General features: G+C 38.3%; 5 protein-coding genes across 5 annotated transcripts in view; 3 read left to right on the top strand and 2 right to left on the bottom strand.

Moving 5' to 3' along the window:
* Positions 1 to 24,336, top strand: part of LOC134751787 (spherulin-2A-like) — a 500,532-nt gene that overhangs the window by 247,428 nt on the left and 228,768 nt on the right. The gene's annotated exons all lie outside the window — the stretch shown is intronic.
* On the bottom strand, positions 698 to 6,963 carry LOC134751684 (uncharacterized). The gene is made up of 2 exons (XM_063687128.1): positions 4,505 to 6,963; positions 698 to 875 (listed from the first exon to the last, which is right to left on the bottom strand). Exons 1-2 carry the CDS (start codon positions 6,961 to 6,963, stop codon positions 698 to 700), a joined length of 2,637 nt encoding a protein of 878 aa, XP_063543198.1.
* On the top strand, positions 6,975 to 9,437 carry LOC134751683 (uncharacterized). Its single transcript, XM_063687127.1, has one exon. The coding sequence runs from the start codon at positions 6,975 to 6,977 to the stop codon at positions 9,435 to 9,437; it is 2,463 nt and encodes an 820-aa protein (XP_063543197.1).
* On the top strand, positions 10,201 to 12,276 carry LOC134751682 (uncharacterized). Its single transcript, XM_063687126.1, has one exon. It carries the CDS (start codon positions 10,201 to 10,203, stop codon positions 12,274 to 12,276), a length of 2,076 nt encoding a protein of 691 aa, XP_063543196.1.
* Positions 12,287 to 14,927, bottom strand: LOC134751680 (uncharacterized). Its single transcript, XM_063687125.1, has 2 exons — positions 12,407 to 14,927; positions 12,287 to 12,309 (listed from the first exon to the last, which is right to left on the bottom strand). The coding sequence occupies exons 1-2, from the start codon at positions 14,925 to 14,927 to the stop codon at positions 12,287 to 12,289; spliced, it is 2,544 nt and encodes an 847-aa protein (XP_063543195.1).

Here is a 24,336-nt window from a genome sequence, read left to right as displayed (position 1 = left end):
GGGTTGGAACGTTTTCGCGTAACTATTTAATGACACTTAAGGCAAACTCGTACGTCACGTCACGCTATCGAATGAAATTAACACTAGGGGAGCGAATGGTCGCTAGAACCGAGTTAAAATCTACTGTATTAAATTTTAAAATATGTAGTACTATGTTTGTACTATAACAGCAGAATACTTACAGTGTCCTGTAAAATAAAATATATCAAAAATCGGATGTTGACTAACAGGCCAATTCAAACGTATATACAGACATAAGTATTATATTTAATTTATGTTTTTTAGCTATCATGCGTCTAGCCCGTGCGGACGTTATAAATGTACGAACATTTACATGTTCCGTACGTGGCAGTTTGGCACAAATTTCATTTTTGGTACAAGCTTTTATCGCTGTCTGTACTTTTTTCCACAGGCAACTAATAAGTACTCATCGAGACAGTTCTAATAACCCCAAACACAATTAGTTCCCATGGCCACTTCCTGTATCCATCACCAGATCAGCTACATGTCATCATAATAAATAAATAAAATGCATTTATTTCAGACGAATAAGTGTCCATAGTTTGTTAGTACCAAAAAATACTTAAATACCTATATTAGTACCTAAACCTAAGTGAAGCGAGGACCAGTGCCTGATTAGGCCACTGTCCCACCTCCCCGCTACTACGCTCAGGAGGCTGTGGCGGCTGTCGCGGACTCACGGCGCGCAGCGCTTGCGCAGCGTCGCATGGAAACCGTCGACGTGTGCGTCAGCGAACATGCCAGACGCGCTGCAATGCCGCGGCAGCCGCAACAGCACCCTGAACGCGTCATTATATTGAACCCGCAATGTATAGAGCGAGCGCTGCGGCCGCTGCGTGTATCTCGACCATAAGCTGCAGGTATACAGTATATTGCATTTGTCATCCGATTTACATATGTATTAGGTATCCGAAATTTCAGCTCACACGGAAATCGGGAAGTGGGTCCAATAAAGCTTCCAAAAGATTTCTTATCTCAATAAAACAGCAGCATCATTAGAGGTAGTGCTTAGCTTGAGTCTTTCCAAATGTTCCAATGTCTAACACCAGTTGGCGCCACTGTAGATGTAGGTCCAGATAAAAGGATCTCAAAATTCTTCTATGCTTATTTTTAAAAAAGGTATTTTAACGTCCAAATGTGTCATATTTTCAACCTGATTAATTTTGCATATAATAGTTGGCACTTTTTATAAATCACTAACAGTTATTGAGCTATATCTATTGTTTACCATGTTTAATCAAAGATGGACAAAGATATACCACAATTATTAAATTAAATAATTATTTAATTCAGAAATACAATTTCCATATTATATTAGTAACTTATACTATTAACTTTTAAACTATGTTTAAAGTTTAAATTATGAATAAGGAGTGAAAATTCCCGATAAAAAAGTTTGAAATCCCCAAAAATTTGACATTTTGAAAGACCTCCATCTACACTAGCGCTCCCAGCGGCGAAATTAAACGCGGTACCCCTCATTGCATTGCGATACCAATTCACAGAAAATGCAGGCAGCCTCATTGGCACAATGCCGCGGGGGCCTTATTTACGTAGACGTATTTTGAACCGACTTCGATTTCATAGGAGGGGATTCTGTATTCGGTTTGGTGTTTTTAGGGTTCCGTACCTCAAAAGGTACCCCTTATAGGATTATTTTGTTGTCCATCCGTCCGCGTGCAACGCGTCCGGGAACGCGTGGAGTAGTAGTAGGGTTAATAATGAGCAAAAATGTATGGAGCAGTATGCACTTTAGTCTCAGGCGATGCCGCTTGGCACGATTGTTCCCGGTAGCCACGAGATCGTACCGTCCATACCTCCCCAAGAGGGGGGGTGAAAGGGTCCAATCTATGCTATATTTCTTCCTGTTCTTAGCAACTAGGGCAAGTTATACATCATTTTAGTATAATTTAGGGACAAGGAATTCATTTTTGAAATAATTATTAAACGTTTCTAATAAAAAAATCATTATTGTACAAAAAATTAAATTGTTATGTAGTTTTTGTGATAATTTTGGCTGTTACAGTCACAGTGTGGCGATTTGCACTAAATAAAAATTGGATATTGTAGCCCATTTATTCATCATTCTGAAAAATATCACTTTAAACTAGGCACTAATACATTTTAAATCACATTTACAACCGGGTCTATCGCGAATTTATTTTGTTACGTTTCGACACAGGTTACTCTGGTCGTGGTCGCGGCTAACTGACGTCCCAGCTAAATGTCAAAACAGAGATTTGTGTAACCTGTGTCGAAACGTCGGTAAATAAAGGTAACTAAATAAATTCGCGATAGACCCGGTTGTAAATGTGATTTAATATGTGTTCAAACCGCGAAAGTTTTAAATGTTATAATAATACATTTTCTCGTAAAAAAAAATATACCGCGTGGCGGTGACGATTTCCATACAAATGGGAACATGCCAAAGATTAAAAATGTTTACAAAAACATTGAATTTGGCATTTTAAAAGTATAAATATGTATAATGTTTTAATGTGATTATCTTCGGTGGTTTAGATTGTATGATGTCCGAAAGTAAGCAGAGTAAAGTAGAGTTTTATTAAGTAGATATTGAAATGTATACTTAGGCTATTATGAAATAAAATGTCTCTAACTCAAACACGTATTTTGATCCTAAACTACGGAAAATTTTATGTTGAAATTTTGAAAATCGATTAATTACAATAGGTACAAGTTAGTTATAAACTAAAATTTTAAAATATCAACCCTTTAGGCGGTGAAATGGTAGGGGGGGGGGGTGAAAGTTTGTATGAATAAACGACAAATTTGGTACCTTAAGAGGGCAAAAGCTCATGGAAAAATCAATAAAATATAATATTTATAACACTGATTTAAACTTTCACGATTTTTACTCACTATTATTCACAACGACGGGACTTAATCGCGTAATATAATAATAATAATAATAATAATAATAGCCTTTATTTACAATCATTCTTTAAATATAGTTACAATAATCTTATTTATTTATTTGACACCGGTACGTGAAGATTGTCTTGCTGTCCAGCATAGGCCTCCCCTAGAGTACGCCACTGAATGCGATTCAGCGCTTGTCTTTTCCAAGTAATTCCCGCTATTTTCTTTATATCGTCTTCCCATCTACTTCGTTGTCTCCCTTTTTTTCTTTTGAATTGTCTCGGGCACCACTCTGTTACTTGCCTAGACCATTTATCCTTACTACTTCTAATCATATGGCCTGCCCACCTCCATTTTAGTTTTTTAATGCAATAAGTGATATCTGTAATTCCAGTTTTGTTCCTTATAGCATCTAGTCTTATTTTATCTCTTAGTTTTATGTTTAGTAAGCTTCTCTCCATACTGTGTTGGCAAGTTTCTAATTTACGTATGCTATGATTAGTTAAGCTCCATGTTTGGCATCCATATGTCATTACAGGTAGTATACATGAATTAAATATTTTGCTCTTCGCTTTCATTGGCATGAGAGGGTTTTTTACTACCTCCTTGAGAGACCAGTACCTTTTCCATGCCAAAGTGATTCGGTTGTTTATTTCTTTCATTGTAAGGTCTATTGGCGATATGATCTGTCCAAGGTATGTGTATTCGTTCACATAATCTATATTTTGGCTGTTAACAATTATAGGGATGTTTTCCGAGTTTGACATTATTTTAGTTTTCTCAGTGTTCATTGATAGCCCTACTTTATCACTTTCATACACCAGTTGTTTTAACATCTTTTGTAAGCTTTTTGGATCTTCAGAAATTATTATTAGATCGTCTGCAAACCTCAAGTGGTTTAGTCGCTCTCCATTGATATTTAAACCGTAATTTTCCCACTGGAGACGTCTAAACACTTGTTCTAGAACAGCTGAGAAAAGTTTTGGTGACAAAGGATCGCCTTGCCTTACTCCTCTTTTTATCGGGAAATATTCTCCATCTCTTTCAGTTCGTATTTTTGCTTTCATGTTCTTATATATGTTGGTAATCAGTCGCACATACTTTTCCTCCACTCCTTGTGTTTCTAAAGCTTCCCATATTGTTGCGTGTTTTAAGGAGTCAAATGCTTTGTTATAATCCACGAACGCAAGGTAAAAGGTAATATTGTATCGTAATCGCGTAATAGTAGATTGTTAACCAAGAGTTGAAAGGCACCCATCTTCGTCGAGGTTGTTTGGCGCTCGAACGCAGTGAGAGCGCCAATAGTCCGAGATGGAAATAGTGCCTTTCACTCGAGTTAAACACTCTACTTGTTGGTTGTAATAAGGTTCACTTTATGAATTTTGGATGTTTGTGTTTAAATAAATAAAATAGACGTGCGATCTTGTACGGGTTTATTAAGCGACTAAATGATGGTTATAAATAGAAAGAGAAGGCAGTAATGTAATGAAACATGCATGCATAAGGTTCATTTTTAACACAACATACCGCCCACCAAAAGGACACTTACGTCCTTTTCCTAACTTTACAATAGTACAATTTAACTTGATCAAATTGACATTACAAAGTTTCAGTATCAATGGGCAACGCACATAATTTAGATATAGATCGTTTCACTATAGCACTACCAGATTTAACACTGTACACTCTAGTAAAACCGTCTTCAGCAGGATGTTTGTCCATAATGCGGCCCAGTGACCATTTGCCTGGAGGCAAGTTATCAGTTTTGATAAGCACTATGTCCCCTATTTTAAACTCTTTTTCTTTTTTCAGCCATTTAGGTCTTTGTTGCAGTCTAGATAGATACTCATCTTGCCATCGACGCCAAAAATCTGCTAACAGTTTCTGCGTGAGTTGCCAGCGGGACAAGGTATGTATTTTACATTCTTTATAATCTGCTGCTGGAACAACGATTGGGGCTTCACCTATCAAGAAATGTCCTGGGGTGAGTATTTCAGCGTTTTCAGGGTCTGAGTTATCGACGGGACATAGGGGCCGAGAATTCAAACAGGCCTCGGACTCGGAAAGTACGGTCGTCATTTCTTCGAACGTCAAATTTGTTGTCAGAACTCTCTTTAGATGGTATTTTATGGATTTGACGCCGGCTTCCCAAAGGCCTCCAAAGTTAGGGCTGTAAGCTGGAATGAAGTGCCACTGTGTGCCTTCGATTGCTAGTGTCTCTGCTATTGGTCCGGTAAATCTCAATTTTGCTTCATTCCAGGCTTCTACAAGTTCTTTGTTAGCACCTACGAAGTTTCTACCCTGGTCGCTCCACAGGTGAGTACATTTTCCTCTTCTAGCGACGAAGCGTTTGAATGCCGCTATGAATGCTTCTGAGGTAAGGTCTCCAACCAGTTCAATATGAATTGCTTTGACGGCCATACAAATGAAAATAGCTATGTACGCCTTCACAGTTTTTCCTCCTCGGCCTTTAGACGTCAATATCTGGTATGGCCCTGCAAAATCTACTCCACTGTGTAGGAATGGTCTCGAAGGAGTGACTCTCGTCTCCGGTAAATCTCCCATGATTTGCGGTTTCGACGTAGCATTTTGTTTTGCACAAGTAAGGCATTTCTGAATGTGTCTCTTGACTAAGGACTTTGCTCGTAATATCCAGTACTTAGAACGTAAGTAACATAGCATTTCAGCCAGAGTGCCGTGAAGCGTTCTTGTATGTGCATCAGCAATTATTAGTGGCACTAAAGAGTTCTTGTTTCCCAGAATGATTGGATGTTTTCTGTCTTCGTGTATATTTGCATATCTGAGGCGACCGCCCACCCTGAGGCATTTATTTTCATCTACGTATGGGGCGAGGGATCTTAGGGAGCTCTTTCTTTTCACTTGTTTATCTGATGTCAACCGTTCTATTTCTTCTTGATACTCTTCTTGCTGTACCATTTTTATGCAAATATTCATGGCGTTTTGTAATTCCATTGTAGTAATATCCTTATCAATGCCATCTGGATTTTTCTTGTGGTTTAAGAATCTTAGGCAATAGACAATACTTTTAAGTAGTTCAGTTAGGTTATCAAAATCTCCAAATTGTGTAGTCAATGCCTTTTCTTGTTTTTCCAGGTCCTCAATATTCAGGTAAGTTTGCATTTTCTGTACCTTTATTTCTTCATCTGTTGTAAAATCCTCTTGTGTACTAATATTTATTTCTTTTTCAGATAACCAGCTCGGGCCGTGCCACCACAGATCACAGTTCTTCAGTGTGGTCAGCTTCATCCCTCTTGAAGCGATATCTGCAGGATTGTCTTTAGATTGCACATGGTACCAGTGTTTGTTGTTAAGGTTCTCAACTATTTCTACGACGCGGTTGGCTACAAACGGTTTCCATCTATTGGGTTCTCCACAAAGCCAAGCGATTACTATCGAAGAGTCGGTCCATGCGAACATGTTTGTTGTTGGTATTTTCATAGCTTGTCCAATCTGTTTCATTAGTTTAGACAGGAGTAAAGCGCCACATAATTCCAAGCGCGGGAGGGAGATAGTTTTCAAAGGTGCTATTCTCGTTCGTGCAGCGATGATTTTGGTTGTTATTTTGTTCTCGCTTTCAACTCTTATGTATACTACAGCAGCGTATGCGCGCATAGATGCATCGCTAAATCCATGTATCTCTATCTTTTCTTCTTCCGAGTTTGTTGTGCCAAGCCATCTATCCATCTTTATATCCTTGACATTTTCAAAATCATCTCTTATCTGTGTCCATTCTTCTTCGAGCTCAGGGCTGACACATTCGTCCCAAGATACCTTTTCAAGCCATAACCTTTGCATCAGCATCTTCGCCATAACAGTGCTTGGTGCGATCCAGCCTAGTGGATCGAATAGCTTTTGTACATCTGATAATATCCCACGTTTAGTTGTGGTCCTTGGCATTGGTGATAGTGACAAGTTGTATTGAAATTGGTCTGCACCAAGATTCCATACAATTCCAAGTGCCTTTATAGTTCCATCAAGGTTCAGTTCTATCTGTGCATTCGCTGATCTTTTATCTTTATCAATAGATTTCATAAATTCCATGTGTCCATAACATGGAATTTATGAAATCTATTGATAAAGATAAAAGATCAGCGAATGCACAGATAGAACTGAACCTTGATGGAACTATAAAGGCACTTGGAATTGTATGGAATCTTGGTGCAGACCAATTTCAATACAACTTGTCACTATCACCAATGCCAAGGACCACAACTAAACGTGGGATATTATCAGATGTACAAAAGCTATTCGATCCACTAGGCTGGATCGCACCAAGCACTGTTATGGCGAAGATGCTGATGCAAAGGTTATGGCTTGAAAAGGTATCTTGGGACGAATGTGTCAGCCCTGAGCTCGAAGAAGAATGGACACAGATAAGAGATGATTTTGAAAATGTCAAGGATATAAAGATGGATAGATGGCTTGGCACAACAAACTCGGAAGAAGAAAAGATAGAGATACATGGATTTAGCGATGCATCTATGCGCGCATACGCTGCTGTAGTATACATAAGAGTTGAAAGCGAGAACAAAATAACAACCAAAATCATCGCTGCACGAACGAGAATAGCACCTTTGAAAACTATCTCCCTCCCGCGCTTGGAATTATGTGGCGCTTTACTCCTGTCTAAACTAATGAAACAGATTGGACAAGCTATGAAAATACCAACAACAAACATGTTCGCATGGACCGACTCTTCGATAGTAATCGCTTGGCTTTGTGGAGAACCCAATAGATGGAAACCGTTTGTAGCCAACCGCGTCGTAGAAATAGTTGAGAACCTTAACAACAAACACTGGTACCATGTGCAATCTAAAGACAATCCTGCAGATATCGCTTCAAGAGGGATGAAGCTGACCACACTGAAGAACTGTGATCTGTGGTGGCACGGCCCGAGCTGGTTATCTGAAAAAGAAATAAATATTAGTACACAAGAGGATTTTACAACAGATGAAGAAATAAAGGTACAGAAAATGCAAACTTACCTGAATATTGAGGACCTGGAAAAACAAGAAAAGGCATTGACTACACAATTTGGAGATTTTGATAACCTAACTGAACTACTTAAAAGTATTGTCTATTGCCTAAGATTCTTAAACCACAAGAAAAATCCAGATGGCATTGATAAGGATATTACTACAATGGAATTACAAAACGCCATGAATATTTGCATAAAAATGGTACAGCAAGAAGAGTATCAAGAAGAAATAGAACGGTTGACATCAGATAAACAAGTGAAAAGAAAGAGCTCCCTAAGATCCCTCGCCCCATACGTAGATGAAAATAAATGCCTCAGGGTGGGCGGTCGCCTCAGATATGCAAATATACACGAAGACAGAAAACATCCAATCATTCTGGGAAACAAGAACTCTTTAGTGCCACTAATAATTGCTGATGCACATACAAGAACGCTTCACGGCACTCTGGCTGAAATGCTATGTTACTTACGTTCTAAGTACTGGATATTACGAGCAAAGTCCTTAGTCAAGAGACACATTCAGAAATGCCTTACTTGTGCAAAACAAAATGCTACGTCGAAACCGCAAATCATGGGAGATTTACCGGAGACGAGAGTCACTCCTTCGAGACCATTCCTACACAGTGGAGTAGATTTTGCAGGGCCATACCAGATATTGACGTCTAAAGGCCGAGGAGGAAAAACTGTGAAGGCGTACATAGCTATTTTCATTTGTATGGCCGTCAAAGCAATTCATATTGAACTGGTTGGAGACCTTACCTCAGAAGCATTCATAGCGGCATTCAAACGCTTCGTCGCTAGAAGAGGAAAATGTACTCACCTGTGGAGCGACCAGGGTAGAAACTTCGTAGGTGCTAACAAAGAACTTGTAGAAGCCTGGAATGAAGCAAAATTGAGATTTACCGGACCAATAGCAGAGACACTAGCAATCGAAGGCACACAGTGGCACTTCATTCCAGCTTACAGCCCTAACTTTGGAGGCCTTTGGGAAGCCGGCGTCAAATCCATAAAATACCATCTAAAGAGAGTTCTGACAACAAATTTGACGTTCGAAGAAATGACGACCGTACTTTCCGAGTCCGAGGCCTGTTTGAATTCTCGGCCCCTATGTCCCGTCGATAACTCAGACCCTGAAAACGCTGAAATACTCACCCCAGGACATTTCTTGATAGGTGAAGCCCCAATCGTTGTTCCAGCAGCAGATTATAAAGAATGTAAAATACATACCTTGTCCCGCTGGCAACTCACGCAGAAACTGTTAGCAGATTTTTGGCGTCGATGGCAAGATGAGTATCTATCTAGACTGCAACAAAGACCTAAATGGCTGAAAAAAGAAAAAGAGTTTAAAATAGGGGACATAGTGCTTATCAAAACTGATAACTTGCCTCCAGGCAAATGGTCACTGGGCCGCATTATGGACAAACATCCTGCTGAAGACGGTTTTACTAGAGTGTACAGTGTTAAATCTGGTAGTGCTATAGTGAAACGATCTATATCTAAATTATGTGCGTTGCCCATTGATACTGAAACTTTGTAATGTCAATTTGATCAAGTTAAATTGTACTATTGTAAAGTTAGGAAAAGGACGTAAGTGTCCTTTTGGTGGGCGGTATGTTGTGTTAAAAATGAACCTTATGCATGCATGTTTCATTACATTACTGCCTTCTCTTTCTATTTATAACCATCATTTAGTCGCTTAATAAACCCGTACAAGATCGCACGTCTATTTTATTTATTTAAACACAAACATCCAAAATTCATAAAGTGAACCTTATTACAACCAACAAGTAGAGTGTTTAACTCGAGTGAAAGGCACTATTTCCATCTCGGACTATTGGCGCTCTCACTGCGTTCGAGCGCCAAACAACCTCGACGAAGATGGGTGCCTTTCAACTCTTGGTTAACAATCTACTATTACGCGATTACGATACAATATTACCTTTTACCTTGCGTTCGTGGATTATAACAAAGCATTTGACTCCTTAAAACACGCAACAATATGGGAAGCTTTAGAAACACAAGGAGTGGAGGAAAAGTATGTGCGACTGATTACCAACATATATAAGAACATGAAAGCAAAAATACGAACTGAAAGAGATGGAGAATATTTCCCGATAAAAAGAGGAGTAAGGCAAGGCGATCCTTTGTCACCAAAACTTTTCTCAGCTGTTCTAGAACAAGTGTTTAGACGTCTCCAGTGGGAAAATTACGGTTTAAATATCAATGGAGAGCGACTAAACCACTTGAGGTTTGCAGACGATCTAATAATAATTTCTGAAGATCCAAAAAGCTTACAAAAGATGTTAAAACAACTGGTGTATGAAAGTGATAAAGTAGGGCTATCAATGAACACTGAGGAGTTTCTAGAGGCCAAGTTTCGTACGCTGGAACTAATTACAAATAATACAAAGGAAGTGAAGTCAAACAAGGAGCGAAGTACATGCCATGTTGCCACACCTACCTTCGAGAACAGGAGTTGTGTAATGTGTAAAGAAAGTCATACATTATGTCACTGCAAGGAGTTTACCAAGATGGAACCTACGGAGAGAAGCGAATATGTCAAAAATAACAACTTATGTTACAACTGTCTAGTACCAGGGCATTCAGCATCAAAATGTCGAGTACCTGTGTCCTGTAGAATATGTCACCGACGTCATCACTCCCTTCTACATCAACTAAAGCAGACTGAGCCTGTGGCCCCTACGAGTCCCTCACAACCACTGGCTTCATCATTACATGTTGTAGAAGACATAGAAGAAGTGCAAGCAAACACAGTGATCGCGTTACATCTCAATACTAGACAGAATTCAGCACTACTAGCGACCGCTGTGGTGGAAGCAAGAAGCAATAGAGGTCACATCATTCCACTGCGCGCGCTAATAGACCAAGGTTCCGAAGAATCATTTATAAGCGAGAAAGCGGCTCAACTACTAAAGCTTGACCGACAACATGTAAGGGGAAGCATCACGGGCTTGGGTCCCATGAGAACAGAAATCAACCACGCCTGTGAGCTACAAATAAAATCACAGTGGGATAAAACATTTGTCCTACCGGTTAAAGCTTATGTAATGTCAAAACAGCTGACCAGGAAGATACCCAAGAAACATATTGTTCAACAACCATGGCCTCATCTACAAGGATTACAGCTAGCGGATCCTAATTACAACAACTCGGGACCCATAGATCTCTTGCTAGGGGTCCGAGTATACGCTAGAATACTGCAAGCAGAACTAGTCAAAGGTCCACCAGGTACACCATGCGCACAAAAAACTGACCTGGGATGGATTCTTTTTGGAGAGAGTGATAGCACATCACAAGAAGATTCTTACCTCGTCATGCACCATCAGGTCGATATAGAAGACACACTGAAGTCTCTATGGGAAATAGAAACAGACACTAAGAGAAAACATACCAAGGAAGAACAGCTATGTGAAGAAATCTATGAAAAAACAGTCACTCGAAACCAAGAAGGAAGATACATTGTGAAGCTGCCATTTAAGATTGTGAATCCAAAGGTACTTGATGGAAATACAAAAGAGATAGCTACAAAGAGGTTCCTGCAACTAGAAAGAAGATTTAAGCGTTCGCCGAACCTGAAAACAGAATACATAAAGGGTATTAACGATTACCTTGAAGAAGGACATCTAGAAGAAGTACCTGAAAAGGAAAAAGAAGATAAATCGGTATACCTACCACACCACGCTGTAATTCGCGACGACAAAGAAACCACGCGCACGCGCATTGTTTTCGACGCGTCCTGCAAAGGATCAAACAACGTCTCATTAAATGATGAACTGATGATAGGTCCACAACTGCAAGATGACTTAAGAAATCTTTTAATGAGATGGAGACTGAAACGAGTTTGCTTCGTGGCAGATGTCCAGAAGATGTACCGCCAAATATTGGTAACAAAAGAGGACGCAAATTACCAACGAATTCTATGGCGACAAGACGAGTCTGAAGAGTTAAAAGAGTACCGTATGCTTCGAGTCACTTTCGGTACCGCTCCAGCTCCATACTTAGCGGTCAAGACACTTCAGAAGATTGCTATCGATGAAGAAGAGAAACAACTCGGTAAAGAAACAAACAACCACAGCGAAGTGGCAATCAAAACAATAAAAGAAGACTTTTATATGGACGACATGCTGTCAGGGGCAGCAACCGCTGAGGAAGCTATTGCAATAGCTAAGGAAGTAACACGCATCCTGAAACAAGGCGGATTCCAACTCATGAAATGGTCCTCCAATATGCAATACAATAATGAGGACCATTTCATGAGTTGGAATCCGCCTTGTTTCAGGATGCGTGTTACTTCCTTAGCTATTGCAATAGCTTCCTCAGCGGTTGCTGCCCCTGACAGCATGTCGTCCATATAAAAGTCTTCTTTTATTGTTTTGATTGCCACTTCGCTGTGGTTGTTTGTTTCTTTACCGAGTTGTTTCTCTTCTTCATCGATAGCAATCTTCTGAAGTGTCTTGACCGCTAAGTATGGAGCTGGAGCGGTACCGAAAGTGACTCGAAGCATACGGTACTCTTTTAACTCTTCAGACTCGTCTTGTCGCCATAGAATTCGTTGGTAATTTGCGTCCTCTTTTGTTACCAATATTTGGCGGTACATCTTCTGGACATCTGCCACGAAGCAAACTCGTTTCAGTCTCCATCTCATTAAAAGATTTCTTAAGTCATCTTGCAGTTGTGGACCTATCATCAGTTCATCATTTAATGAGACGTTGTTTGATCCTTTGCAGGACGCGTCGAAAACAATGCGCGTGCGCGTGGTTTCTTTGTCGTCGCGAATTACAGCGTGGTGTGGTAGGTATACCGATTTATCTTCTTTTTCCTTTTCAGGTACTTCTTCTAGATGTCCTTCTTCAAGGTAATCGTTAATACCCTTTATGTATTCTGTTTTCAGGTTCGGCGAACGCTTAAATCTTCTTTCTAGTTGCAGGAACCTCTTTGTAGCTATCTCTTTTGTATTTCCATCAAGTACCTTTGGATTCACAATCTTAAATGGCAGCTTCACAATGTATCTTCCTTCTTGGTTTCGAGTGACTGTTTTTTCATAGATTTCTTCACATAGCTGTTCTTCCTTGGTATGTTTTCTCTTAGTGTCTGTTTCTATTTCCCATAGAGACTTCAGTGTGTCTTCTATATCGACCTGATGGTGCATGACGAGGTAAGAATCTTCTTGTGATGTGCTATCACTCTCTCCAAAAAGAATCCATCCCAGGTCAGTTTTTTGTGCGCATGGTGTACCTGGTGGACCTTTGACTAGTTCTGCTTGCAGTATTCTAGCGTATACTCGGACCCCTAGCAAGAGATCTATGGGTCCCGAGTTGTTGTAATTAGGATCCGCTAGCTGTAATCCTTGTAGATGAGGCCATGGTTGTTGAACAATATGTTTCTTGGGTATCTTCCTGGTCAGCTGTTTTGACATTACATAAGCTTTAACCGGTAGGACAAATGTTTTATCCCACTGTGATTTTATTTGTAGCTCACAGGCGTGGTTGATTTCTGTTCTCATGGGACCCAAGCCCGTGATGCTTCCCCTTACATGTTGTCGGTCAAGCTTTAGTAGTTGAGCCGCTTTCTCGCTTATAAATGATTCTTCGGAACCTTGGTCTATTAGCGCGCGCAGTGGAATGATGTGACCTCTATTGCTTCTTGCTTCCACCACAGCGGTCGCTAGTAGTGCTGAATTCTGTCTAGTATTGAGATGTAACGCGATCACTGTGTTTGCTTGCACTTCTTCTATGTCTTCTACAACATGTAATGATGAAGCCAGTGGTTGTGAGGGACTCGTAGGGGCCACAGGCTCAGTCTGCTTTAGTTGATGTAGAAGGGAGTGATGACGTCGGTGACATATTCTACAGGACACAGGTACTCGACATTTTGATGCTGAATGCCCTGGTACTAGACAGTTGTAACATAAGTTGTTATTTTTGACATATTCGCTTCTCTCCGTAGGTTCCATCTTGGTAAACTCCTTGCAGTGACATAATGTATGACTTTCTTTACACATTACACAACTCCTGTTCTCGAAGGTAGGTGTGGCAACATGGCATGTACTTCGCTCCTTGTTTGACTTCACTTCCTTTGTATTATTTGTAATTAGTTCCAGCGTACGAAACTTGGCCTCTAGAAACTCCTTAAAATCGTTCCACTTCGGCAAGGGTTCAGAGTCACTCTTATACGCATGCTCTTCCCAGTCTTTATGCGTCTCTGGGTCCAATTTCTGAACAAGCAAAAATATCACAAGTGGATCCCAAGAGTCAACAGAAACATTCAGGTTTTGAATGTTGTGTAGACACTCTGACGTTGTATCTAAGAGTACTTTCAGTTGAGCAGCTGATTGTGTGGTCATTTTACGCTGGTTAACTAATTTCTTCAAATTATTGTTCAAAATTAATCGTTTGTTGCCATACCTTGTTTTCAGGATCAGCCATGCTTGTGAGTAATTATCAGACGTAATTTGAATGTGCCTCAGTAACGACGACGCTTCGGCAGTAACACTTGTCTTCAAATAATGTAGCCTTTGTACGTCACTTAACATCTTGTTGTTATGCACGAGTGAAATGAATAAATCTTTGAACGCGGGCCACTCTTCATAACTTCCACTAAAAGTAGGTAACTCGATCCGCGGCAAACGTACAAAGTTGTTTTGTGTTCCTGCCATCACGTAACTTGAGTTGGCAACAGAAGTTTCCATTAACGTCTCCTGCACTAAACCGGCCAGTTTGTCCATCAAATCACCTCGGAGTACGTTGTACAAATCTTCGTAAATAAAAAACTCCTCATTCAAAAAGTATGGTAAATCACCCTTTTGCTCCGTAGGTGTGACCTTGACCAACTCTTGGTGGCTGTGGTTAAACGTAGCCCAGTATTCGTCAATCATTTTAATCCGAGACTCGATGTAACCCTTGGTTAATCTCGCCTTGGGGCACTTTTTTAGGTTAACTTGTGTTTTCCGAAGCACTGTAGCACTATCCTCAAGCACGGCGTGTAATTGTTTTTGTTTTTCATTCATTGTTAACGATAAAACACTGCAATTTCACGTACAAGTCTATTAAAACGTCGTTATAACACTTTGCAATAAAACTTGTTAAAAATAAAATAAACTCATTAGTTTGAGGTGCAATTCGTTAGCATCTGCCGGCTCCTTATCTCTGGAATGCGGCTCGCTATTGTTCTCGTCGCCGGGCGGCCGGTTGCAGCTGCACTAATTGATCCGGTTCGAAGGACCATATGTTGGTTGTAATAAGGTTCACTTTATGAATTTTGGATGTTTGTGTTTAAATAAATAAAATAGACGTGCGATCTTGTACGGGTTTATTAAGCGACTAAATGATGGTTATAAATAGAAAGAGAAGGCAGTAATGTAATGAAACATGCATGCATAAGGTTCATTTTTAACACAACACTACTTTTCATATCGAATGCGAGGAAACAAAACAAGACAAGGCAATTTTGCAAAATCAGTAACTAAAGTACCTAATAGACCTGCGGCCATTATTTTTTTCCTAAGGACTTACTTGCAATCGGAGACTTTTCACGTGTGAAGATAAATAACCCCTAGCGAAAAATATTTAGATTGCAATATTTACGGAAACACACATATCTTAACAAACTGCAGTAATTTTAAAATGATTTGGTTAATTTAGTATCAAAATCAGCGGGATTGCCTCTTACTTTTTAATTTTTTACTTTTTCGTTGTAAAACTCCCAATAGTTAATGGCATCCCAGTCATTTAGCCAACATAATAAAAGTATATAAAGAAATTTCAATATTAAATAACAATTTAATGAATAAAATAAGCAAATTTTATCTTATATTTAATTTTATTTTCACGAATATAGTGATAAAAGACTTTAAAAACCCATTTAATATCGTACAAACGTTTAACTGTGGCTGTATAAGATACTGCCTTTGCTCATTTACGCAAGTGTATGGTTTAAAAAAATATTTTTGGTGTATTCCTTTTGGTTCCCGCCTTATGATATCGAGTAAATACAATTCAACAAAAGAAATCAAGAATAATTTATTTCAACAATTTACTTACATCATTTTTGATAAAAAACGATTCAATGCGGGATTAGTAAAATTAGAACAATTTCCAATTGTTCCAGGCGGGGAAATAAAGACACTATTTTTCAATTTTGTTTCTCGTGATGCTCGTGGGACGGGGACGAAGAGGAGTACAACACTTTTCTGCACTAGAGCAGAAACGTATCACTTTCTGCGCACTTTTTAGAACAACAACGACCCACTTTCAGAGCATGAGACATGAAAAATAAGTTTTAAATTTACCTCCGACGTTTCGAGGACGGCTTTGTCCCGTGGCGTGGTTAAGTCCCGTCGTTGTGAAAAATAATAATATTTATACTTTTAAAATGTGAAATTCAGTGTTTTTGTAAACATTTTTAATCTTTAACGTTTTTAATAATTATGATTATGTGAGACGCAGAAGCGCGCGATCGGTGCGGATAATATATGATAATAGCTGCAACCCGCAGTCTAATAACCGACTCGAATTTTATCATTCCGACTCATCCTAATTCCGACTGTCGTAATTACGAATGATGAATCATGTATTTAGGTAACAACTTCGTATTATTAGATTGTCTCATTAAAAATTAAATAATAAACCAAAGAACGAAAAAGGACGTAATAATACCGGTATTTTTTCTATAAAGAGAAAACCGGTTCCGAGCCTTGCTCACAAATGACATCGCAAGATAAGCTTTTCACGAGAGTAAGTATAATTAACAAAAATTTTAGCCCACCTGCCTATAGAAAATGGGAAACTGATAGGGGTAATCTTAATAACACCCCCTTTTTATTTCTAAAACTCCATGAAGAAGGGATGAAAATAACTGAACGAAATGCACGCGAGTGAAGCCGCGGGTACAGCTAGTACTTTAATAAACTTACAGTTTCGTCACTTTTGCCGGGCAGTGTTTGGTCTCGCTAAAACATATTAAACATTTTAGATATACATACATTCCATCTATCGCTTTTTCATGCGACAAACATAGGGTAACTGCTCTAGGGATACCGTAAAATGGGGTGAGTAGGGTTCGCGGGGAGAGTTTATTGTTTATTGTTTATTTAATACAGTGCAAGCTTACAGTACAACACCAATTCACTTACACCCTAGAACAATAGATATATAAATGCCAGAAAAATTACAAAAAAAAATACATGCAAACAGATAGAATGTCAAGAAAGATATTTACAAATTCAGTCAAATAATTACAATGTTAAGTTTATAAAATGTCAAGAATGATAAAATGTACAATTCATTACAATCAATTTAATTACAATATTTAGAATTTAGAAAATGTTTAGCAGTATTGCATAAGTATGCTAAACTATTAGCGAACATGTCGGCATCTGTGTACTGAGCGAGCATTGAATGCAGAGTCAACAGAGCGCGCGAGGTATGAGCGTGCCTCGCGTAGCATGTGCGAGCGGAAGGCCGCTGCAACAGGCATGGCCAGCGGCGCGGCGCTACCGCCCCGTCTACATCCTGGGCTATCCTCTTAGGAACTACCAATCCCAACCTCTCCAACACCCCTGGACTGTCGGACTGTGACGAATTGCAGTTCATAAAAAGTCGAAAAGGTAAGCCCATTGCATTACATAAGGGCTACCAATATAACTTGCGCACGGGGAAGAAAAACCAAAACGGCACAACCCTTTGGCGATGCACCGATAGAGGCAACTGTTATGCGTCAATAACAATTGATCCAAAAGGAAATAAAGTATTGCGTGTGAATAAAAATCACCAGTGCAGACCAAACTACGTGAAAAGAGAAATAGACATAATGTTAGAAGCCTGTAAAAAAGAAGTATGCACTAATTTGACCTCTGTACAACAGATTTACGAGAGTTACGTGGAAAACTTGAAAGGTAGAAAAGGCCAACGATTTGCTAAGTACATCCCACTGTTTTCATCGGTTAAAAATGGACTGTATGCGGCTAGAAAAAGGTTTTTGGACACCGACAAACTCAGTTTTCGAGAATTAGCAGACGTTCGTATAGCTGGTACATTAGCTAAAGATTTTTTAGTATACGAAGATGGTCTTCATGACAAAATTTTAATATTTGCGTCTAAAATGGGTAAAGATCTAATTAAGAATCTGGACGGATCTTATTACGCAGATGGAACATTTCATGCTGCCCCGCATCCATTTTATCAATTGTTTGCGGTTCATTTAGATAATAATTCGACGGACGAGACCATAAATCTCGTTCCAGTTATATACGGATTACTCCCCAATAAGGAACAGAAGACGTATTTACGATTCTTTCATGCGTTGAAAGAAAAACTTTGTGTCAACATTGTCAGATTCAAATGTGACTACGAATTGGCGATTTTAAACAGTGTTCGTGCAGTTTTTCCGCATGCCATTGTAACCGGCTGCCAGGTTCACTATAGCAGGGCAGTAAGGAGAAAGGCTAAAAAGCTTAACTTAAACAAAACACCGTACGGACGAAGGTTGACAAGAAAAGTTACCCATCTGCCTTATCTGCCGGCTAATAAAATAAAACAAACATGGTCTACGCTGCTAAACGATACTCCAAAGCCAATGATTACCGTTGTGTTGAATTTAAAAAAATATTTTGAAGACTTTTGGTTCAACAAAGTAACGGTGGACGGAATCTGTTGTTCCGAAGACAAATTTCGAACTACGAACGCTATTGAGGGTTGGCACCATCGTTTAAACACGATGCTACCCAAAACGCCGAACTTGTTCCTGTTTTTAAAATGTTTGAGGAAAGAGGCGTTTCATTATGAAAACAAAGTTTTTCAGCATATTTTTCAAAAGAAAAAAAACAGAAAACCTGATGTTATAATCTTTGACCGGAAATACAAAGTGCTTTTGAAAAAACTGGAAGCCAATGAAATAACTCCCATGTCATTTTTAAATAAAATAATTTTCCTAACTCTTTTACTTAAACCAGACAAGGATAAAAAAGGCAATAAGAAATAATAATTTAAGTAAAAAAACACTGTCTAGCCTACGTACTCCATATAAGTCGTATGACTAATTGTATGTCTTCTTAATTTTACGTGCTAGGTTGACCTTAGAAGTTCTGTTTTAAGTTTTCTGTAATAAACTTGATATTTTCCTTTAAGACCACATTTTTTATTATTTATTTTTATTAATTTATTTATTTATTTTTCTATAGGCACCTTGTCTATACATTTGTTTCGCCAAACATACTGTTCGTTCTAATATACCTCCTATATATAGGAGCCGAATCTTGCTACCCGATGAGGTAGGTGACTGGTATGCCGGCTCTCCGTCTTATGGTCTTTCGGGGAAACGGCTGAACTAGGAATTTGCACAGTGGTCTTTCGGGAAAATGGCCTTAGTAGGAATCTGTATTGTGGTCTTTCGGGGAAATGGCCATAGTAGGAATCTGTATTGTGGTCCTTTGGGGAAATGGCCGTAATAGGAAAAGACCGAACAGGGATATGGCCGATGTAAGAATTTCCACGATGGCCGTAGAAGGAAGTGGCCGTAGGTGACCGGATCCATCGTATGGAGAGACATAATAGGTAGAAAAACTTAGTATTTTTTGGAATAGCGGAAGGAGAAAAATCTTACCCAGAACTGGAAAACAAAATTTCAGAATTTAAATTCAATTCAATTCAATTCAATATATTTATTGCAGGCAAAAACCCATAGATAAAAATTACACATTAAACTTAAAAATACATAAAATAAATTGACAATACATTAAAATTAAAATTACAATTAAAATTAAAATTAACATTACAATTAAAAATTAAAATTAAAATTTACTATTTACATTAAATTATACACTGTGCCTCTAGAGCCCATATGTAGGTCATTCCAGTGCCTCCAAAGTGTACCAGCTGGATTCCCATGGATGAGCTGAAGCAAACTGTTGGAACTGTCACGTACCCGGCGCATGAGGGAGGTAGTACGTTTGCGGATTATAGCACTGAACGCGTCCACTCTAGCCTCCGCAAACAGACCCGAAGCGCTACAGTAACGTGGCCGTCCCATCAGCATGCGGAAACCATTATTGTATTGGACGCGCAGGGCATTGAGGGTCTTTTTAGTGTAATTTGTCCACAGGCTGCACGCGTAAAAGGACTGACAAAAAGCCTTAAAAAGGGTCTTTTTGACATTCCCGTCACAACGTGCGAACCTACGTGACAGCATGTTACACCTTACTGACAATGCCCTGCGCTCCCTCTCCATGTCAGCATCATCTTGGAGGTCCTCGGTGACCCAGTGCCCAAGGTACTTGAACCGTGACACTCTATTTAGAGGAACACCACACAAATATACGGCAGGAACTGACGTATACTCCTTTTTGCCTGCCTTGAAAGAGCTGTAAAGTAATTAGGCTGCTTTTTTTCAAAAAAACTTACTTCTAAAATGTAAATTCCTGTCAATGTAAGAAAGCGTTTCTATCGGAAAACGTCCCGAAGTGAGTCTCTAAAATTCATGCGATAAATTATTTTTAAGCATCTTTTTTGTAGTAATAATGTTTTATTCACATCCACAGAATTACCCCAGAAAATAACTCCGTAGGTTAATAGCGGATACACGTTACCATAGTAGGCACTAATAACTATATTTTCAGAGCAATTCTCTGATAGTATGGATAATGCGTAACAGTTTTTAGATATTTTCTTGTTTAATTGCTCGATGTGAGCCTTCCAATTTAAATGAGAATCAACGTGTACACCTAGAAATTTTATACTGTTTACTTCCTCTATAGTGGTTCCTGATTCCGATATACTTAGAGACAGCCGAGACAGGAGAGGTTCCATAGTTCCTAAACTGAATAAGCTTGGTTTTATTTACATTTAATTTGAGATTTAAGTGGTTGAGCCAATTTATAATTTTCGTGAGAGCTACATTTATATCCCTTTGAAGAGTAATATTCGAACGATCACAAGAGAAAAATATGGTGGCGTCGTCGGCAAAAAGAACACACAATTGGTCCGCTATAGTGGGAAAGTCATTTAAATATATAAGGAATAAAAGCGGCCCAAGTACGCTTCCTTGCGGTACGCCAACAACTACTTCCTCATAGCATGACAACAGTTGCTCTATAGTTGTACACCTTTTGTTACGTAATATCTAAATAACAAGTATTGGTTTCTATTAGCACGTCTTCTCATCTTGCCTTTTAATAATGAGGTCGCTAGCGTGCGTCACCGGTAATATATGACGGGGCAGTTTTTAAAAATTCATCAATAAATTATGGTGGTAAATTATACAAAATGATGTATAAGAACAGTTTCAGCAAATGTTGCAGATTGTTTAAGTATCAAAATTACGTTGAAATTAAGTCTTTTCAGAGAAATGTTCACTTATTTTGAAGTAATTTCTGGAGAAAATTGATTTCGTCTAAATTTCATTTACACTACTTCAAAGTCATAATAATAAAAATGTAGTCTGTAGTGGAGTACAGGACATGTGTAATACAAAATTACCATTTTTAGCAGTCCAAACTTTACGAAATTTACAAATAAGACCGACAAAATCAGTGTTTTACGCGCGTTTACCTAAACGTCCATCAGAAAAATATGTATTATATAATTTAGAAAGTAAAAAAAATAAAAAAAAAATATTTACAAAGCTGCGAAATGAGAAGATGTGCTAATAGAAACCAGTACTTACTTGTTATTTCTATTGCGTAAAAAAGGTGTACAATTTCACCGACTAAATCTAACAATTTTACATTTTTGCCACTAATATCAATAACGGGCTCTTAACATACCGCATGTGGCCTGTAATAGGAGCAAAAAATTAAACTGTAGGCTATACTCCTCAAACTGACCAACATTTGTTCAGCGACTTTTAAAAATAATGAAGACTTTAGACTTCGTATTTTTCATACAAAATAAATATTATCTTCAATGTACGCCATTATCATTGTAATTGACGTTGCCTGTCACTGTCACACCTTAAACATAACAAAATTCGCAATACATTGCGTCTTGGAAAAAACTTTAAACTGTATTAAAAATCAAAACACGTTATTTTTAAAAGTCGCTGAACAAATGTTGGTCGGTATGAGGAGTACATCCTACAGTTTAATTTTTTGCTCTTATTACAGGCCACACGCGGTATATGTCTTTTATAAACAGTCGTACAAATAACTTACTATGTTTTTAGTTCGATAACGTCGGGCCTGCGCAAGCGCGACAAGAAGACACAGCAAGAAACTCACGCGCATGTTGACAGTCGAAAACTACTACAGTATAACCAAGCCATTTCAATTTATATGCAATTCAATACTTAATTAAACATGTCAAATTTTACAGCTAATAATAAATTCCTTATGAAATTATCAACATTAATAAGCGATCACAGAAATAATAATAATTAATATGTGGTATATAGTTAATTATGTAGAACTAAGTAATTATAGAGGTGTTTTATCGAACAACTACCTGCTGACCTAAAAAATGAGCCGTGTGACGAAGCATTTAAGCGCAAATTGAGAAACCTTTTGTTGGATAACCCTCTGTACTCTATAAGTGACTTCATGGAATTGAATTTGTAATGATATATGTAATTTTATTTATGATACAAATGATTTATTGTATTTTAAAAATGACATTCTTCTTTTGTGATATTTTATTTTGTTTGACATTTAATGATGATTCTAAATTGCTAATATGACGATCCTTATTGGGAGAGAAAATTATTTTAATTTATTTTGTATTTTTTAGTATGTAATGTTTGACGATCATGGTAAGAAGATAAGCACAATTTTGACATTGATGCAAATTTATAGTGTAATATTTATCCTGAAATAAATAAATCTAAATCTATTTGATGTTGTTTGACGGATGGTCTGGCCTAGTGGGTAGTGACTATGCGTGAGTGAGTAGTAAAAACGCGTTTACACTATTTTAAACTAAGAATAAGAAATATTTATTAGCACAAAAAAGAACATAAAACAACATAAAATAACATTCATTTAGAATATAAAATAACAGAATTGTGCTAAAAGGTCCTCACTCAGCTTAATGTCCCGAAGTGAATCCTAGGACACACTACGTGACGGTGATTTTCAGTGAGGCCTGATAAAACTAAAACTAGAACTAAAACTAAAACTAACTAGGTAGCAGAAAGTTCAAAATTAAGTATGTAACAAAAACATAAGGATCAATCCATATCCATACTAATATTATAAATGCAAAAGTGTGTCTAGAATAGTTTTTATGTCGAAAATGAAAAGAGGGATGGAAATGAGAAAATTAATGAATTGCCTGTTAATTGGTGTTAGCAATTAAGCATATTCTCAAAATTATTGTCATTACATTTTATCCAGCCGCTATACATAGTCTAACTGCTGGAACTTATTTCCACGCAGAAGAAGTCGCGGGCAAAAGCTAGTCAATTAATAAAAGTTAGAAAAAAGAAATCTAAAGAACACGTCGAACACGAACGGGTGTGTATGTGTTTGTGTGTGTGCGAGTGTGACTGAGTGTGTGAGAGTGTGAGTTGTGTGTGAGTGTGCACGGTTGCATAAGTGCTACAATTTTTGTTTGTTTAGTAGAAAATTCCGGAGCTTAACTTTAAAAGAGGTGACCGATAAACAATTTCGTACTGGTGGTGGCAAGTCGTTCCAGCACTTTTTGGCAGCAAAACGGAAGCTGCCACGAAAGGCAGCCGTGCAATGTGTTGTGCGGTGTATAAGGCGTGTTGCATCTCTCATAGGACGCTGAGAAAAAATTATTTTGTCATAAAGATAAGAGGGTTGTCTATTTTTTATAATACCAAAAAGTAAGGTCGCAAAATGGAGAGATCTACGGGAGGCTATATTCATCAGATTGTATCGATTTAAAAAAGGAGTGATGTGAGCACGTCGAGGAATGGGAAAACAGAAACGGGCACAAGCATTTTGAATTCGATGCAGCATTTTCTTAGTCCGACCCAGTAAGCGTCCACTGAGGACTACATCTGCGTAATTAAGTTTTGACATTATGAGTGCCTCACTCAACTTAATGCGCATGTCAACAGAGAGACACTCACGGATTTTGTACAGCACCTTGAGACGGTAAAAACAGTTGCGCATTGTTTGCGAGATATGTTTCTCAAACTAGTCTAGTAACCTCATAGTTTCGGACTTGTATTGATAATACCAGAAATAGGACAAATATTTCGCTATTTTTCGAGTGGTACAAAGTTAGCACAACGGGCAATTTTAAGTTTTAAGTTTGTACTACAACTAACATTTTTATGGACACTGTGTCTGAAATAAACAATTTTTTTTTTGAGATTAGAGCGCTCGAAATCGAACAAGAGATAAATATTGCCTTATACAAATGTCACGAATATTTTCGCATTTACTTTAAAACTACGCATATTTGACTTCACTGGAAAGACCGCACCGCAGTATAGTGTCACATAGCGCCATCTAGTGG

This window comes from Cydia strobilella, chromosome 23 (assembly GCF_947568885.1).
Source record: "Cydia strobilella chromosome 23, ilCydStro3.1, whole genome shotgun sequence".
NCBI lineage: Eukaryota > Metazoa > Arthropoda > Insecta > Lepidoptera > Tortricidae > Cydia > Cydia strobilella.
The sequence above is the reverse complement of the archived record's forward strand: the minus strand, read 5'-3'. Positions and strand labels throughout refer to the sequence as shown.